General features: G+C 41.5%; 1 protein-coding gene across 1 annotated transcript; it reads left to right on the plus strand.

Annotated features, from left to right (window-relative positions):
- Positions 1–11,748: 11,748 nt before the first annotated feature.
- Positions 11,749–13,316, plus strand: GSC (goosecoid homeobox). The gene is made up of 3 exons (XM_065404398.1): positions 11,749–12,070; positions 12,481–12,740; positions 13,164–13,316. Exons 1-3 carry the CDS (start codon positions 11,749–11,751, stop codon positions 13,314–13,316), a joined length of 735 nt encoding a protein of 244 aa, XP_065260470.1.
- Positions 13,317–20,638: the final 7,322 nt, after the last annotated feature.

Genomic DNA, 20,638 nt, shown 5'->3' on the forward strand with positions numbered 1-20,638 from the left:
TTCTGTTCTCTTTCAGCAAACAACATAGTAGCCTAAAGTTTCTACTCTAACACCATTATTGACAAACTTGGAAGACAGGCTTCAGTATGCACAAACATTTCAGACTTCTTTTAATGCAGTCCATTTTTAGTTAACTATCTTTAAGTGGTGAAAGTTCCCCTTTACACTCCCTGAATCCTGGTGCTGCTTCCATGCAGGGCTTCTTTTGCTGAATTAGGGTAGGCTGAGGTTAGGAAACCCTAAAATTAATGGGTTTAAACTCTAATCACTTTGAAGAGTAAAGCTTTAGCTAACATCCTCTGGTGATTGGTGTCCTACAGAATCTTTAATAGAAAGAAAAGGGTTTCACAATCAAAGGAAGCCACAATAGGACACTGTTTAAACCTTGTTCCTGCCCTGGACAAACTGATCCACACATATAGAGGAATATATTTAAGATTCTGAGTATTGTAACAGTTTCTGCAAACTACGTGTGTTCAGTTCAAATGTAATAAGGAGATGATGAAAGTTATTTTATATCACAACCCTCATAATTTCTTTGTTGCCTTACAGTAAAACTATGCAAATAACATTCCAATTGCAATTCTAAGTGCCAGGGTCACTCTTTAAAACCCAGGGCAGAAAAACTGCAGTAAACTATCCTCATTGTTAAAACCATGACGTGTGCCAGGTCAGTGTGTAAACAAAAGAGATGTAATTTGGTAACATCTCTGAAACAGAAATTAGCTTTGACCATGGCTGATATATGATCTCAGTTCAGTCCCTGGCCTGGGATCACATCCAGACTGCCACACTGACCCGCTGGAGCAAATATCAGACCAAACTGTTTTTGTTTACACTGGTGTAAGTCTGGAGTGAATCCGTGAACCTAGAGAATCAAGAGGACAAAACACTTATATGGAAGACAGCTATACATACATAAATACTCTCCTAATATTACTGGTCCATGTGAGCAGTTGCCATAGTTACTACAGGAACATTGCATAATCACAAATTATAATGATTGTGAAGTGGGAAAGGAGACGTGTCCACAAGACCATCTTTCTATTAAGAAGTGGTCCAAATTATAAAAAGTCCTCTTTTAGCATTACCTTAAAATATATTAACTGTTAAATCGCAAATATATTTGAAATATTGTAGGATTCAAATAATTCCAGAATCCTGGAGGGTTTCTGTTTTTTTGTTTTTTGTTTTTTTGGGGGGTGGGGGGGAATGAAGATTAATTACATTAGATTAAAGCTATCACAATTTAATGTGCAAGTTTTGTGTTATCTTTTATGAAAGTAATCAAAACTATTAAGCTTGCAAGCATTAAAGAAGGGGGAAAAATCTTTGGAATAGTAAAATTAAAAATGCCCCTATAATATCATGTAGACCTAGTTTTTTGGGTTTTTTTAAAGCTCAGCTGTCCAATGTTAGGATCTTGCATTCAATTCCCCAAACTATCATTACTATGAACAGACTACTTTTCCCCATAATACATAAATTGGAACTAAAACAGGGATAAAGGTGACAGACAGTACTGTGATTTAAACTGGAGACCTGGATTAAAGACAAAAGCTTTACTGGGTAAGTGAAACAACTCCACTACCTCACTTATTTCACTCAATGTTTCTGTTTTATACATCCAACTCAGTCTTTAGTCATTTAAATTGATTATGGTGATGTTATTTATTTTATTGATCCAAAATGTCATCTATCCAAACTAGTTACTTTGTAATTCCCTTTTGCAGATGCATCCTGCCTTTGTTAAATCCACTATTCCTTATTATATACTTCTCTATTATAATCATATTCACTGGGTTTTTACTTTTGACCTTTGCAAACATATATACTTTAACACAATAATTTTCCATACATTTAAATATGAAGACTATTTCATGGTATGAACTGGTCACACTTAACTTAGTTTATTCGAAGAAAAACCAGACACAGTAACGCAGGGTAGTCCATTTTTATTTTATTTTAATATATATATATATATATAGAGAGAGAGAGAGAGAGAGAGAGAGATACCTATCTCATAGAGTTGGAAGGGACCCCAAAAGGTCATCGAGTCCAGCCCACTGCCTTCACTAGCAGGACCAAGTACTGATTTTTGCCCCAGATCCCTAAGTGGCCCCCTCAAGGATTGAACTCAACCCTAGGTTTAGCATGCCAATGCTCAAACCACTGAGCTATCCTTCCCCCCAATACTTGACCTTTTTTATCAAGGTCCAAATTTCTTGGTCAAGAGTCCAGAGAAAATAATAATACAAAATAATAAGTAGTAAATTAAAAGACTTTGGGGTCCATTTAAAAGCAGCTGGCAGTCCAGATTTGGCCTTTGATCCATCTATTGACTACCCCTGCAGTAACCTATTGTGTTTCAATATTATGGTGTTCTGCAAAGGTAAATGAATTTTTTAGGTAAAAGACCCAGTTTTGCAGTTAAGTTCTGATTCAAAGCTCCTAGGAAGTTATGGACAGGCTTCCACTGGTTTTGGATCAAGCCCTTATTGACTTCAATGTGAATTTGACTTGAGTAAGGACTGCAGGATCAGACCCTAAAATGACGGAAAATTTAAGTTTTATGCATACAAGTTTTGATATTTTAAAATGTGTACATTTACATTAAAGCAATTACTATAAAGCGTATCTTCTGTTATGCTTCACTTTTTAAAAAGTTTTTAAAATAGTAAAATGGTTGCTCTTGTAACTAACTACAAATGATTTCTTAAAACTGTCTGCATCACAAGTAAATGGCTACAGCGGGGAACCAAGCAGTAAAAGTGCTGATAGCATATATAAGAAATAAATTCTTTCTGGGATGATCTTGATAGTTGCTGAGCACTCACAAACGTGACTGTCTGTTGTGAGTGCTCAGCACCTCTGATGATTAAGTCCTTTACAAGAGCCTATTGTCTGAGAATCTCAAAGCACATTACCAATATTAATGAAGTTAGGGTTGGTCTACACTAAAAAAGTTTGGTTAAAATAAAAATCACACCCATATGTAGTTATACTGATGTATGCCCTAGTGTTGAGGCAGTTATACTAGTACAGGCGTGGCCAAACCGTAGCTTGTGAGCTGCTTGTGGCTCTTTTACAGTTGAAGTGCGGCTCGCAGAGCCCCACACGCCCCCCCCCCCTTTCTCCACCTATCAGACTGGGGGGGAGCTCAGGGCTTCTGCCCTGTGGTGGAGTACTGGGGCTAGGAGTGTCTGTCCTGTGAGGAGGGGGGTCTCAGGCAGAAGCCCTGCGCCCTGGCAGGCACCACCCTGTGGGGCAAGTTGTGCATGTCTTGCGGCTCTTGAACTTCTAAAGATTATCATATGCAGCTCGGAGGGTCAGTAAGTTAGGCCATCCCTGTACTAGTATAAAGGTGCCTTATACTGGTATAGCGTAGGGCTGGTCTACACCAGAAAGTTCTACCAGCATATCTGTGTCAAATCACACTCTCCAATCAACATAGCTATGCCAACAAAAGCTGTAGTGTGTATATAATTATTTTGATAAAGTCCTTTTGCTGGTATAGTTTGTTCTATTGGGGGAAGCTAGTATAAGCTGTACCAGCAAAAGAACTCTCTTGCCAATATAAGAACTCTCTTGCATCTTCACTAGGGGGCTTTGCCAGTCGAGCTCTTCTGACAAATAGCTATACTGGCAAATCCTTTTAAGCATAGACAAGGTCTCAGACTCACAACACATGCTTGGCATAAGGAATTAGTATTACTCCCCGTTTTACGGAGGGTAAAACCAAAGTACAGGGAGGATTAAAGCTTTATCAACACTATGACAATCGACTATGTTGTGGGATCCAGTTATAATCCAGTTCAGTTTGCAAGTGGTCTTGGGCTGTAGTGCAATCTGGGAACGTTCTTAAAGCATGGGTCAGGCCTGGCTAAAAGACAGACTTATGTTTCAGTCTTACCAGGCACTACTGTGTTATAACCAATTCCTTTAGCATGGTAGATTTTCATAATGTAGATGGGAGGCTTAGGGTATGTCTCCGCTGCAATTAAATACACACAGCTGGCCTGTGTCAGCTGACTTGGGCTTGCAGGTCTCGGGCCGCGTGCCTATAAAATTGCAGGGTAGACATTTGCACTCGGGCTCCATCCTACGCCTGAATGTCTACACTGCAATTTTACAGTCCTGCAAGCTAAGCCCCACGAGCCTGACTTAGCTGATGCAGGCTAACTGCGGGTGTTTAATTGCAGAGTAGACATATGCCAAGTGACCTGTGACCTGCCCAATGTCACACAGAGTCAATGGTAGAAGAGGGAACAGAATCCAGATCATCTCACTATACTTCTGAGAGTATGTCTACACTGCACACTAAGCTCGGGTCTATTGAATGTGGGCTTGGTGTTTCCAAGCTCATGTTTGAATGTCCACAGTACATTGTAAACCTGCGTTTACAACTGCTTGACCCGGATGTCTCAGCCATACTACCATGTCCATACTGCACTGCGCAGACCTTCTGATTCATGTCTGCTGCTGAACCTGCATCCCACTGCACAATGACAGGACTTGGACCCAAGTCACAGTGGGAATCAGGCTCTGACTCACCCCCACAGCAGGGTCATAGGACTCGGGTCCTGAGTCCTTGCTCACTCAAGTCACACTGATTTGTATGTGGACAGAAGGGAGGCTTGGGCTCAAACCTGATTCAGAGCCTGGGCTTAGTGTTCAATATATGGAGATATACCTATCTCATAGAGCTGGAAGGGACCTTGAAAGGTCATCGAGTCGAGTCGAGTCCAGTCCCCTGCCTTCACTAGCAGGACCAAGTACTGATTTTTGCCCCCAGATGGCCCCCTCAAGGATTGAACTCACAACCCTGGGTTTAGCAGGCCAATGCTCAAACCACTGAGCTATCCCTCCCCCCAGTGTAGACATATTCTGTTCTTAAACCATTTGTCCATAATCTCTCTTAATAAATACAGCTCTTAAGGCCTGTAAAAAGTGTTCTCTCAAACTACAATATTAATATTTGGTGAAAAGAGAAATTACAAATTAAGGGCCTGCTCCCATTGACTTCCTGAGTACAGGATTGGACTCTAATTGTTTTCCCACCAGTCTCCTTGAAATAGATATATAATTAGAAAAGATTCCCATTTGAAATTATCTGCAGGGTTTACATGTAATAAGAAACTGGGAGAAAAAATGTTTTCTTAATATACAAAATATACAAAATACAAAAGTTATTCTTCTCCATTTACTAACTACAATGCAGTGTGTTGGAATGCATATGAAACCTGCATAAAACACCTTCTCTTGCCTCTGTTCCCATTTATAGACACCTTTGAGGGATTCTATTTCCTTAATTAGATTTCATCACATAGACTGTATCCATATTAAGGGCTTTTAAATTGCTATAGCATCTGAATTGTATACAAGGTATATGTCTACGTTGACTACTTGTAATTCTGAAAAAAATGACCTCCACAAGCTAACAAAAGGGGCAGTGTATCTTGAGAAGTCTGTATATGACAACCTGACATATACAATAAATATGAATTTTACTACAGTAACAGATTGAAATTACATAGTTCATTTAAACCCTTTTCCAACTTCAGCTTAGCCCCAGCTAAAGCACACAGGAAATAAACATATTGAGCTGTCTGGCACCAGGCAACTATCCAGGTCCTGTTCTGTCTAGCACTGGGTTAGACTTATCCATCCAATCAACATTTGGAGGTTTATTTATGTGAGACAGATATATTAGTAATAAATGGATTTATTCAGTAGCTTGGTGGATTTATACACACACAAAATCATTTTAGTTTAAGGAGACTTAGAACTGAGTCACCCACTATTTTCTATTCACCAGATCCTGAAGCATTTACTCAGTTTTAAAAACTCTTGCTGAACTCAATGGGAGATTTGCCTGAGTAAAAACTGCAGAAGCAGCTTAGGGTATGGCCTAGTGCACAGTGAAAATGCAGCCTAGTGCAGTTTCAGATAAGTTGTTTTTGGAATAAAAATAATGTAAAGGCCTTCATATCACATTTATATGAGGAGTTGTATGCAACATTCCATACATAAAAGCCCATTTTAATTTGCATCAGGATGGCCTGTATCATTGAAACATTTTATGGAAATATATTCTGAAGTGATACCGAGATTTTTCAACACCTATTTGTGCTTTACACTGATTGATTTTGTTGTAAGACAGAAATTTGACATGCAAGTCAGTCCTGTGCTATACTTAAGTGTCCCTTCACTGATTTGTCTGTTTAAAAAAAAAAAAAAAAAGACAGGGAATGGACTTTAATGCTATGGTTTATCCATTTCAATCAGATAGTAAGTGGCACATTCTCACCTCATTTACAGTTTTTAATTCCAAATGGACATTGCTTTTGAAACATCCTCTCTTTTTTCTTTATGCTGCCACTTGAAAGTTGAAATGTAGCAAGAATGTAATGTTAGGTGCCAGTTTTCTGAATTACAGGGTGACTGCTTTAGCTGATCCCAAAAAGCAAGTGTCTTTTTATACCGCATAAAAGCCTGAAATGTTTACATATCAAAAGGCTATAGGCCAATTTCTGTCAAAATTATACATGAAGTTAAGCAGTACAAGCAATTTATTTAAACACTAGTCATTGTAGAAAAATTCAAAACCATATGCTCTTTTAGCAGTTTTTCACAAATGCATTTGACCCATGACTTGGCAAGACATGCAAGTTCATAATTTACTCTAAATTTCAAATCCCCTTGACATTTAAATAAAAGATCTTCATTAATAAGGTTTATATGAATGAAAACTTTAGAAGCTGATATTGTTAGAGGGAAGTTTTAGGAACAGCCTTAGCAGTTTTGCCTAGTTTTCAAATGACTGACTTTCCTAATCAGTCCAAAATAAGTTTATTCTGGGAACAAATTATCATAATTGTGCATTATGTGGGGTTTTTTAAAGTAATGATGCAATAATTTTGAAACAAACTTTGGGAAAGCTGATGTTTGACTAAGGGTGAGGGTAACAGTTGCAAACTCCGTTATTTTTTAAACTGAACTACAAGGTGCTTTATTTTATTTTAAAAGTTGTAGCTCATTATAAATCATGTGTTGTTTTCTCTCCCATCCGCTCCTCTACCTCTCCACCCTGCAGGAGATCTATCTATCCCCTCACCCCCTCAGCTAGTTCAAATCATTGCAATAATGGTATATATTTGTGTGTGTATGTCACCACACCAATGTTAGCTAAAAAGTTTTACATTTTATTAAATGTTTGGAACTCTGGTGGTGTTCTCCTTTTACTGTGTTCAGAGTTTAAAACAAATCAGGTTGAATGAATAAAATAGGGTAACCAGATGTCCCAGTTTTAGGGGCAGTCCTGATATTTGGGGCTTTTTCTTATATAGGCTCCTATTACCCCCCACCCTCTGTCCCGATTTTTCACACTTGCTGTCTGGTCAGCCGAGAATAAAATCAATTCAGAGGGATATTTTTTCTCTCTCTAAATGAGCTGGCATCATTTTACACTGCATCCTCACGGGGTTGTGTATTCAAGTCTCTCTGATACACGTCTCCTGGGTCAAACATCTGCTCAGCTATACCAGTGTAAATCCGGAGTGACTACTGAAATGAGTGGAGTCACTCCGGATTTACACCTGTGTGTCTGCGACCACAACTTGTCCCGTGAACCTTATTAGGGTCTTCCCTCTTCCTAACACTCCTAAGACCTGTTCGACAAAAGTTGGAGAGAAGATGTATTGCTCTTCACAACAACGTCCTAGTGACGTGTAATTAAGGAATGTGTTTGAAGTAGCCTGGAGAATAAAATACCCATTGTATGCTACTAACGTGGAAATACAGTAAAATGGGTTGTTTCTTAAAAAGAATAATTTTATTCCATGCTCCAATGCTAGAGTCAAACAGGCACAGGGCTTTGGTTATAATACATATTATTCTTTTTTTAATTAGGTGACCCTTATGCGGCCCTTACAATCCTAGAATTTAAGGATGAGCCTATTTCGAAAAGAATAAATCAAATACATATAAACTCCTTCTCTGGTCCATAATTACATGTTTACGATTGAGAAATAATCCTATAGTGCACAGGGCTTGGCATCCTTATAAAATGTAAATGAGAAAAGTTTCGGAGACCATTTTGAATTAATTCAGTGGGGAGAGAAGGTGTGTGTGTAGATGGTGGTGGGGAATCTCGATGTACTACTCCTGGGAGAAATTTCATGGCAGAAAAACTTTTGTCATTTCTATTTAAATCACAGAAGCAATTTATTAGAGACAGAGCTTCTAATAAATTGCTGGTATTGCTGTAATCAAAAAAGCGAGTTGATATACTGAACTCACAAAAATCGATGTATTTTGAATCCACTGATCTGTTATTTAATATCTTTAAAATGAGGACTATTATAAAAATGACTGACTTCTCAACAAGCATTTTCATAGACTTATGCATGGTGATTGCTTTGTATGAAATCGTGTTTGGGTAATAATATTGAAAATCAATGTAGTGTTTACATTATTTCATATCTAACAGCTTGGTCTGCCCGTTACTGTACTCCTCTTTAGATGTATCTTTCAACCCATGCTGTGACTATGCTATAGTAACAAACAATCGCTTAGCAACACTATGCAACACAATTTGCTTGCGTTTCATTTGTTATTCCAATTTCACCCTGACACTATGGGACAGCAGATTGTTTGTTTAACGCATTATTACATTTGTAAGTTAGTGCAAAGTGGATGCGAAATGAGAAACTCTTAAATCAGGTTTTAGTAAGTGTTTGTGTGTGTGTTTGTGTGTGTGTGTGTGACATAAATAAATCAAGATTCTGCTTAAAGTTCACTAAAATGCATCTACAACTTCTATACAAAGCTTTAACGTTATTTGGAAAAAAAATAACCAGAAATAAAAAACAACAACACTGGAAACGATAAAGAAGCTCTCTGTTAAAATGTTGTACTATGTCTATAGAAAGGAACAGAATGAGTGCTATTAGATTGTGATTCAGCAGAGTATTATAAATCTGAACCATAACGAGAAAAATATGGTTCTACAATCTTATTACGGCTACTTTGTGACTTAACGTAACACACTTGTCCTATGATGCAAAATCTTACCTTGAGGAAATAAACCTATGAATAATTGAAATAATTATTCAAGCAGATCAAAATGTATCCACCATAACTTAATTCTGGCCATAAAATGAACGACTACAGGCTTTTTCATACTAACATAACAGTGAGCAGGAATTACTTTAAACTGCGAAAAAAAATGAATATTTTATAGCTAATTATTTTAATTAAACTGACAGCGGCTAAGGCTAGTTAGGTAGCTAGGGCAACATAGTTCTGTGGCTCTGCTTATATTTTAGCTGGCCAGATCCGAAAAGGGCTTGCAAAATTCTTCTGATTCTGCCTTAGGAATGTACCTCAGCCCTTCTAATGTACAAATATTGTCTTTATACTACGCACAACACCAAGGTGAAGTTCATCAGCCTCAGTCACTTGCTCTGGTATAAAAACCACCTGGGACCAAGTGGTAACCCCCTCTATTACACAAAACATCAGCCGAGAGGACATAAAAACATGCAGGACTCTCCCATTTAAGAAAACCCAAGATACTGGCCACTGCAATGTGGTATTTTGTTAATGTAAACGGGTGGATAGGGAGGTCGCGCTCTCTCTCTCTCGTTGTATTCAGAACTAGACCGCTCCGTCTTCTGTTTGTCAGTTTCATAGCAATCCCACTATTGCTCCGTTTCTCTGTCCTTCGACTCCTAGAAGATCTATGAATGAGACGGAATGATACTCTGCATTTCAACAGAGCGCACTGCATGTAAACTGGAGTTTCAGATTGCGATTTAAGGAGTGTTAAGCAGTTCCGTAGAGGCACCAAGGACGAATACGTGAACAAGCATTGAGATAGCGAAATTCTGCAGCATGCTGTTCTATTTGTAACATGACTGGCAGCGCCAATCTAGTCCGAGGGAATTACGGGTTTTACCTCTGTGCAATAGTTTCACTTTACATTACATTTGGAAATCTGCATGAACTTCACATCTAAACGCCGTGTGTAAGAATTCACATCCAGGACTCCGGTCAAATATTTTGGTTGCAATTGTGCGTGTTTGTTTTTTAAACACCAGAAAAAATTAGTGATCTTCAAAGTAAGCAGAAGCTGAATGAAAGAAACATTCTAAATAATCATATTGTGATTTATTAATAAAAAGTGAGTACTAGATCTTCCCCCCCAAAACAAACAAACAAAACAACTCAAACAAACAAGCCCTTTGCTGATATTAATAGCCTCCTGGTCTAGATCACTTTCATATCCAATTTGAAATTGTTGAATACTGAAGGGAAGGGATACAAGTAGGCTTCACCTAACATTAATGAGTACACTCTTTGTTGAGTAAAAATAATTTGTTCCTCGTAAACAGATCCTAATGGCTTGTTTTCATTTCATGCTTACAATTTCCTACCTTCTTTGATAGAGGGTTGATGGGGCAAATAGTCTAATCTTGTTCAGTTTACCTCCTGTGGATTCCTAGTGACAGTCGTGACAGACCAACTATTCTGCAAATCACAAGAGCCAGCTACCAGGAGAGACAAACGTCTTTAATAAACAGTTTAAGGGAATTAAATCGCGCCCTGTACATGTAATGGGCATGCAGAATTCAGTACTGTACAATCGCTGCTCCATAGACTGTGTTTTCTAGGATAGAAAATAAATGATTCTTTCTTGAAAAGGAAAAGCGCATCTTAATGAATGAAAAGCAAATCTGAATCCCTACCACTCAATGTGTTTTAGATGACAGATTATTATTACTAAAATGTTCAGTTTCTGCACTGTTAAAGCCATTAATAGCTGCCTTGCTTGGTTTTTTTAAATGCTTAGAACAATTGTCCAAAGAAATGAAGTAATTTTTTTAAAAGTTAATTTATTCTGTGTAAGGCGTTGTGCTTTTAGAAAACAAGGCACACTACGCATCCCCTTTACTCTGAGTCAAAGGAGCCAAGACCCAAACCCTATCCCAGAAACACCCATGCACAAAATATGGCGCAACTGTGTCGCAGTTTAATTCTTTTTAAAGATTTTTTTTAAGTGTTTCCTAACCAAATCCAAGCATAAATAATGACTCTGAGCCGCAGACAGAGGAAATCACACCTAATAATGTGAACCAACACGAGGAGAGTAGGTGCATAATAGACAGGGCTAGAAGCTGCTAACCACTTCTCCACAATGGCATTAATCAGATTACCCTGGGCAATTAGCCGGTGCAGCGGAGAGATCAAGCCTAAATCTGGGGCCTTTTCACAAAAAGAAAAAAAAGAAAAAAAGAAAAGAAAAAAAAAGTCCCACTAATGGAAAGGATTAAGTTAATTTCATTAATTCTCAATACACAGCTCAGGCTCCTTTCACTCCTTTGTGTACCCCTCTCCCAGCTCCACCTCTTCCCTCCCCCATCCCCAAAATAAAGTCAAATCTGGTTTTGTTTGTCATCTGCCTATTACCAGGAACTAAATCCAGGATGACGTCGCCTGGGTATAAAAAAGGGAAGAAGTGCAGATGGATTATACTCCATGCAGCCCTCTGGGTTGAGACCAGTAAACAGGCGAGAGTGGAGGGGGGAAAGTTACAGAGCAGTCTCCTGCGAGCGCGCGCACGCACACACACACACACACGCTGCCTTCGGAAAAAAGATCAATTTCTTTCGCTCTGATCCCCTTGAAAGTCTCGGGAAAGTTTCGGTTTCGTCCCTCCCTGCCCGCCCCTGCAGAGTTCGGGTAATGCCTGCTGGTATGTTCAGCATCGACAACATCCTGGCCGCCAGACCCCGCTGCAAGGAGTCGGTCCTGCTGCACCAGAGCGCCGCGCCCGTGGTGTTCTCCAACCTGCATGGGGACTCCCTCTACGGCACCGATTACAGCGGATTTTACTCCCGGGCGGTGACCCCCGCTTCCAATCTGCCCGCGGTCAGTGGATCTAGGATTGCCTACAACAACTACTACTACGGGCAGCTGCATGTGCAGGCGTCCCCCGTGGGTCCTTCGTGCTGTGGGGCCATGCAGCCTCTGGGCGCGCAGCAGTGTTCGTGCGTCCCTGCAACAGGTAAGCGAGCCCAGGTGCCCGTTCGTTCTCACCCAGCTGGGAGAGCCCGGAGGGGGGGGGGGGCGGATTGAGATTGTTCGCGAGGCGGGTGCCTGGCTATTTGTGTGCTTGATGAGCCAGCTGTAAACAGCGTTTGGGTCCCTGCCTCTCCGAAATGACTAGGAATCCCAGCGAAGTACTGTCACCCTGCCAATTCCTTGCCCTGTATTTTGTCTATAGGACGCGTCTCACTCAGCCCCATTCTAATTTCGGATCGTTTGGCACCGGGGTTCTTTGTTTCGGGCTCAGAGGGGGATCTCGGGTTGTGTCGGTGGGTCGATGTCAGAGGGAAGGGGGCACAAGCTTTTAACGGAGCGATCTGATCTTGATCTCTCCGTCCAATGCAAATAGTGTGGTCGTCTTCTCTCTAGGCTACGAGGGTACTGGGTCAGTCCTGATGTCGCCTGTGCCCCACCAGATGTTGCCGTATATGAACGTGGGCACCTTGTCCCGGACTGAGCTGCAGTTACTGAACCAGCTGCACTGCAGGAGGAAAAGACGACACCGAACTATCTTCACTGACGAGCAGCTGGAAGCTTTGGAAAACCTCTTCCAGGAAACTAAATACCCAGATGTGGGCACCAGGGAACAGCTGGCCAGGAGGGTGCATTTAAGAGAGGAAAAAGTGGAGGTATTTCCCCCTTTTATATTTAAAAGTTAACTGAGTCTCAGTTCCTAGTCTAGCTGCAGCCATCGCCGCGCGTTGTCCAAGGCAAGCTGATGGAAGAGCATGCAACAGGTTTACAAGAGGGGCAAAACGTTTAGCTCTTAAACGTACCCGTCTGCACTCGGATAAATAAACCATCACTCAGATAATTAGCAAATTTCGATAAGCGATCACCCCTCTAAACGCGGCAAACCTTAGACTTGAAATATACCTAACCGATTGTAATTACTCTGCTTTTCCATTTAAACCGAACCAAAGCAAATCGAGTCAAGATGTGCATGCCACGCAGAACTGGTGTGACGCGTATACGGGCTAAAAGGGGTGCCCGTCTGAACAAAATGTTGTTGTTTGTTACTACTATAATGATTTGATTTATTGCAATGACAGGTTTGGTTCAAGAACCGCCGGGCAAAATGGAGAAGGCAAAAGAGATCCTCTTCGGAGGAGTCAGAAAACGCACAGAAATGGAATAAAGCTTCCAAAACGTCCCCAGAAAAGAGGCAAGAAGAAGGGAAAAGTGATTTGGACTCCGATAGTTGATACCTTGCAAATGGACCCTTGCCGTGGACTGTGGGACTTGCACAAAAGGATGCTACTTGCACACACTCTGCCTTGTTGGAGGGAAAAGAGATCTGTATATAGTGTACATTACCCCGAAGTGATTGCTTGTAAATAAAATAAGTTGCGGAGGTGTTGCACAGGTATACGCCGGCCCCTTTATTTATCTTTGTGCTATTTACAGATACTTTAAATCCGATGGTGGCGACATATTTTTCCTTAATCTAGAAAAAGGGGCGTCTGCAGTTATTTATTTACCAGGGTTTGACTAGTTTGGAAAGAGTGGAAGATACGGTGTTGTAAATGGTGCTAATTTGTAACTGATTAATCCCTAATTTCAGCTTGTGAAGTGATGTTTAAATTTATTAGCAGGCGCGAGACATAATTAAAAAAGCAAAACTTTTATTTATTTATTTTTTAAATACGGGCAACGGAAGAATCCAGCTGTGAACGGTTGCAACTGTCTAAATGCACCGTAACTCCGAATACGGTTTGGTGGGTTTCCTTCACTAATGGTTACTATCGTCCCATAGCGGTACCATTCATTGCCGAAGTTGATGGTTCTTTACAAGGAGCGCCCAGCAATCGTTTGGTAACTAAGCTTGTCTGTAAAGCTCCCCCAGCAGCCCTCATATTTCAACTAGGGTGATTAATGCTTAACGTCAGCCTGAGGCGCTAGTATCAGTTTTTAAATGGGTTCTGTGTTAAATGCCCGCCTGCGGTGTCTAGCGTGTGCTGCTCTGGAAGTCAGGGGAGGGCAAGCAAGCCACCAGGAGAACGCATGGCCATTTTCAGAGCAGCTCGCTGATGCTTGGCCTCAAGCTGGCAGGAGAAGGAGCTGTCCGCTGCCAGAACCCAGGGCGGGGACACTGGCTAATACATTGCATGTAAATAGGGCACGGCCCCCGCCCCTGGCGCTGGGCAGATGAGGGCCTGGGGGGAGCGCTCCCCTCGCTGGTCTGAGGCTGCGGCCTGGCGCCCGGGGAGCGCTTTGTGGATTCGGCTCAGCCAGGAGGGCGCGTCTGAGGCTGGCGGCCTTGGTTAGGCCGGACAAGCCCGCGGGCCTGAGTGAGCCGGGGCGCAGCGTCTTAGCAGCCTGCAGCCAGCCCTGCGCTCTAGCCCCTGGCCAGACTCCGGCGGGGCGCGCTCTGCGCCGCTTGCCACGCAGCCCTCGGCAGCTGCTGGCTCTGAGCAGAGCGGGCAGTAGCCCAGCACCCCACCCTGCGGCGCAACGTGCCCCGCGCCGAGCTCTGCCCAGGCCGCCCGCTGGGCTGGGCTGGGGGCAGCGATGAGGGCAAGGACACGGGGGTAGAGCGTGGCTCCAGGGCCGCGTGGGCCCCGCTTCCCCGCGATGAGCTGCGCCCGGCCGCAGGGCGCCCCACGTGCTGGCAGCTCTAACCCAGCCGTTCCCTGGGAGGCGCCGCTCGCTGCAGGGGCTGTTTCGTGTGCGCCATGCGCTGGCCGGGGCTCTCCCCCCGCTGTTAGCCTCCGCCAGCGCCGCTCGCAGGTGCGAGGAGCCGGGGCACGCCTGGCGCTAGGGCTCGTGTCCTGGCAGGGGCAGCAGGTGTGACGGCCCCGCTCCGAAGCGCCTCATTTCCAGCGCCTGTGGGTGAGGAGGGCCCTTGGTTCATCGAGTAACGTGTCCTGCGAGCCTGGGGGAAGTGGGCGGGACGAGCACCTGGAGAGCTGGCGGCCTGCGGGGCTGGCTGAGGGCTGTAGAGCAACCAGGAGAAAACTTCAGCTCAGGCCGGGTTACTTGTCATGGCTTCACCAGAGCTGACTGACTAAAAGCGATCAGAGAGACAAGGTGGGTGAGGTAATGTCTCTTATTGGACCAACTACTTATCCTGGGACCCACAGGGCTACAACTACACTGCATATAATAGAGATTTGATCCTTTATTCTGCCAATGGCATCATGTTTTGTAATGCAATATTTGTAAATCAGTTCTCTCAGCTCCTCTGTACTCTCACAAACCACAGTGGAGCTAGAAGCGATGGCACTAGGAAATATTTTCAGGTAAAGCAAATGTAGCCTCCCCTTTGTTGTTTGATTTCCCAGCTCCCCTCTCTCTTGCTTTCTGGAGAGAGATGCTCCTTTGAGTTTCCAACCAGTTTGTCTTTGATGATCCCCATTTATGAGAGCTATCTCACTACACCGATATTGCTATTGATACAACTCAAATAAGTCACAAACAAGAGGAGTTATGAACTGAACTAGGGGATATTTGGTAGGAAGGTGCTAGTTGCTCTTTACCCCACTAAGACAACAGAATCATAATTGGTCTACAGTGGCTTCCTAATCTCCTTGTGTTGCTCAGTTTGTGCATGCCTCACAGTGGAGACTTCCACTCCGCCCCTTAAGGTCATGTCCATTTGTGTTCATTTCCCCTATGCCTGCTACTTGAGACACCCATCCCCACTGTCCTCATCCCTGTTGAGTCACACAGTCATCTCCCACTCATACATGCTTCCCCTTCTGTGCCCTTGTTTAGAAAAGATCTTTTCCCTCTAAAGTTCCAAGCATTGCTATAGCAATGGTAGACCCGCTAGTGTAGACAAGGCACTGGTGTGAGCTGGTAGTCCCACCATTGCTCCCACTGGTGCAGCTGTCCAGGTGATGGCAACAATGGGTAATTGTTGCAGGGGGTGGTGGTGGGCAAGGGTAGTATAGACACTCGAACAAGGGTAGTATAGACACCTGTGCTCAAACATCTCCCTCCATTCATGGTACACCCAGTTTTCCTATGTGTGTTCCTTCATGGCTTCCACTATATCAGAGTTTATTTAAATCTCCCACTGTAGAAGTAGCATGGTGCAGCTCTGCTGGTGTTCATGCAAGAGTTGGCGATTTCCCAAAAATTGCCAGTAAAGACAAGATTCCTGGTGCTCTTGCACTCACCCTTTGGATGAACCCAACACCTCTTTTCCCTCCGGTGAGATGCCAGAGTAGCCCCCGTCCCACAGTGAAGAAAAGAAATAGGAGTGGCCTCACATGACCCAGTCCTCAGTGGGTTGATTACTGTCTAACCACCCCTAGAGAAGAGGAGAAGCCGACCCTGCCTTTCCCACTGAAGAGAAGAAGCAAAGGGGGTACCATTTCCCAACTGATGCTTCCCCATCAATGCAGACGTTAGTATGTGTGTGCAGAGCTAAAGTTATGCTTCTAAAAGCGCAGCAATAACACACCAGACATGTACATTACCTACGTAAAACTGTATTGAATGTACAGCTCAGCATCACTGAAATTAGGTTCCAAAATGTGGGAAGTGGTAGTTTATGTGTGGGGAGGTGTTTTTTGGTAAGGTATATGCAGGAAGCCTCATTGGATGGATGTTTAATTCCCCCCCGCTTCCCCTATATATTTAGCCAGTATTATGTTTTAGTGGGCATGTTCATGCTGCATGTAATAGTGAGATATAGAGGAAAAGGTAGTATAGCCTTGATTTTGCAAACATTTATGCACTGTTTTAACTTTACGCATGTAACCAGTCCCACTGACAACTTGTTATTGGTGTTAGTTTGGGAGTAAAAATGATTTTGAATGGGTAAAGTATGCCTTTTAAAAAATATGTATTTTATTAAAATGGCTTGCTACCTCTTGACAAGAGAGGGTACTAAAATGTAGTTACTATAGGCTTGATCCTTCAAACACCAATACACATGTTTAACTTCATCCATGTGAATACTTTCATTAAAGTTAATAGCATAAATATTATTAAAAAATCTAATTGAAAGTCAGTTTAACTCATGAACTAAACCATGTGGGTTACATTCTTAAAGGTGACTTCTAAGAAGGGAGAAGGGGGAATTTTTCTTCTTTATTATGTGTAAAGAAAGCCTGAAGAGTTTATTTCATAGCCATGTTTTTACAGCAGAAAATCTTGTTTAGCCTGCAAGACTGATTGCTGGAGAACTAGTGAAATGAGGGCATCACAAGAATCAAGATTGTGAATGGCTGAGCAATTAAGAGGGATGGAAACTTTTTTAGTCAAACTCCTTAACACTCCTTGGTTCCAATTCTTACTCATAGTAAGAATAGTATCTTACTCCATGAATAGTTGCATTGACTTGGATGGCACAACGCTTGGAGAAAGATGTAAGTAGGAGAGGCAGAATCTGGCCCTTTATGTTTTGTTTAACAGCTTTCAGTGATGAGCGCAAACGATATTGCTCCTCTGAGACGTCTAGCACGGCCTCCAGCAGAACTAGGAGCGATCAAAATTGATATTCTTGCTATTTGTAAGGAAAAAACAAGTGTGTCTGTGTAATCTTAAGAACAAAACACCTTTCAGAGCCTCTTTATGCATTATAAATAGGCTTGGAAGGATTAGATTGTAACGTTTTAACAGTAAATCTTGACTTTAACATACGTACACAAACTGATAAAAATAGTTCCATTGATAATAATTGAAATGGAAAAGATAGGCAAAGTAAGAAAAATACTGCTTGTGAACTTATTAGAGTTTGATTTGGGATATTTACTTTGTATATTTTAACGTGATGTTGACAGTTTGTATTGTAGCAGTTATAAAGCTTTAACTTTTTCAATCTCAGCGTCTACTGTCATTAAATTATTGTCTGACTCTCCCCATAATTTCCTACAATTGTGAAAATTTAAATTGGTTTTGTGTGACCGTGAAAATTTAAATAGGTAAAAATTGAAAAATGTTTATAACAGATATTATCCATCAAAATTATATAAAAAATTGAATTCTGCAAAGCCTAATAATAAAGGAGTTTAGAAAAAGATCAATTTTAAAAAATTCTCTGTAGGTCCCCTTTAAATTCTTCTAAGTAGAGTAGTCAAGATTTGACCCTAAATGTTTTAATCTCACTCTTTCCTGTATATTATAGTGGAAACTCCACAAATTAACAAGACAGTTTTGCACCAGTTCAGAGAACCTGCATTTTCTATTGATGTAGTAGCTAAAACGTGAGGGATCTGCATCTCCTGCTGCAGGATACAAGTGAGTACCATGGAAGCTCTAAATACCTGCACAGAAAGGCACATTCTGTTTTCAGTTACATTGACTTAGAAGGAGTTACTCCAGAGTCACACCGGTATAACCGCAAATATAATTTAGCTCTGTGGAGCACTAACAAATGATAGGATAGTACATCAGGGAGATAGATAATTAGGTCCTATATTCATACAAATATACTAATTAGTACTTTGCACTTGTCCCCCTGTTCCCTGATACATATGGGCATAATCCCGTCAAAGTTAATGGGAATGATGCTCACATATCTGAGAGTGTGACTAAACCCAAGGATCTCAAATTGCTTTACAAACATCAATTAGGCAAGACTTGCATGGTCAGGATGGGAAAGAGTGAGGCACATGAGGCAGGATATAACTCCCAGGAGTTAGGTGTCTAAATATCTTTGTGAATCCCACCCACAGTGGTTAAGTGACTTACTCAGAATAACACAGGAAGTCTGTGGCAGACCCAAAAATAGAGCCTGATCTCACTTAAGCCTTACCTTGATGAGCAAAAAGGCTGCTTTCAATTTTGACCTGATCTACACATAAAAATGACATCACCCTAGTTACATCCTCAGGGCTGTGAACAATTTTGCGCCCTGTGCAACATGGTTATATCGACCTAACCCCCACTGTAGATGCAGCTAGATCAACGGAATAATTCTTTCATTGACCTAGCTACTGTCCCTTGGAGAGGTAGATTTACTACAGCATAGGAAAAACTCCTTCCGTCACTGCAGGAAGTGTTTACACTACAGTGGCACATCTGGAGCGCAGTAGCTGTGCCACTGTAGTGTAGACATACACTATGTTGGCTCAATGAAATTAGTCTGACATGACTGAAAAGTCCTGTTAACATTTATTAAGATGCAGGCCAAGTCCTAGTGTAGCCAAGATGGGGACGCTTACACTGGTGGACTCCTTTGACTTTAATGAAGTCACTCATGATTTACACCAGTGTAGGTTAGTTCACAGTCAGTGCCCACATCTCATGTTTTTGTTACAACACTATCCTTTCTCCCTTACCTATTAAATTAAAATAATTTCTAAATAATTTTCATCAGACAATAAAAATAATCAAAAAGGAAATTAATACTTTGTGATTAAGGGGAGGATGGCATATAAAGGGGTCAGGGATGTGTTGCTGCTTCCCCTATTTCCCCTTGCCCGCTTTTTTGAATAATGGTATAGACAGGTTGCTATTTTTCAAGCTTGGCACCATCATGGAGGGCGGAGAATTATTTCAGACAGTACTAAGCATGGATAGAAATAATCAGATAACATTAAGAAAAGGAAAATGTAGACCAAATGTCAAGACAAACTTCTTGATGATGAGACGTGTTCAGGAGTGGAATATTCTTGCAGGGGACATTTAAGACTAGAATGGAGCAAACTCTAGTAAAGGTACAATATGGAAGCATTATGCTGAATGGAGATGGTTTAGGTCATCTAATAGGTCTTTTCCAACTCTGACTTCTCTGATCTATATAATCTAATCCATGCTCTGTTAGCATATTCATCATCTGAGTTTTAAGTGATGGGAATGTTTTTTAATCATTGTGGTAATCAGTGTTAGAAAGTACAAGCTAGATTCTCAGCTGGTGCAAATCAAATGACACCATCTGAGAATCTTAACCCTACTTTATATTTTCACTAGTATTTGAGTTCAAAGCATCACCTTAACTGGATCCCGGGAACATAAACTGTATCAGCTTTGTTTTACAAATGACTTATGAAACAAAGGTTTCAGAGTAGCAGCCGTGTTAGTCTGTATCCACAAGTACTCCTGTTATTTTTATGAAACAAAGACACATTTGAAGTAGTGGAAGTTATAGAAAAATTGCAGCATTTTAAGGTAGATAGGATACCGGTCTAGATGGAACATTGGTCTGAGCCAGTATGTCCATTCTTATGGTCTCTAAAATTGTGCCTGAGTGCTTGCATGTGCAGTTATTTTTGTGCTACAGTTGCATATATATGCTCTAATTGAGTATTTGGATCATTAGCTAATTAGTGCACCACAAAAATCTGTTGCCTATACATGCAACATTAAAGACTGTCATGGAAAATTGCTCGTCACTTTATTTTAAACCACGTTTACTAGAAATGGGCCCAAGGCACAAAATTCAGACCTTGAATATTCAGAAAAGTGTGTGTGTTTATTTGTAATACTAGTAATGATTAGAATAATTCTCTTGACTGCTCTCTGTCTTCAGAGATTTTTCTAGCACCTGTCATATAGTAATCTTAAAGTGCTTTGCTAATATTTAGGGCCAGATTGTGACCCTGGCTACCCTCCTGCTGCCGCCTTCCCCGGT

Source organism: Emys orbicularis, chromosome 4 (assembly GCF_028017835.1).
Source record: "Emys orbicularis isolate rEmyOrb1 chromosome 4, rEmyOrb1.hap1, whole genome shotgun sequence".
Lineage (NCBI taxonomy): Eukaryota > Metazoa > Chordata > Testudines > Emydidae > Emys > Emys orbicularis.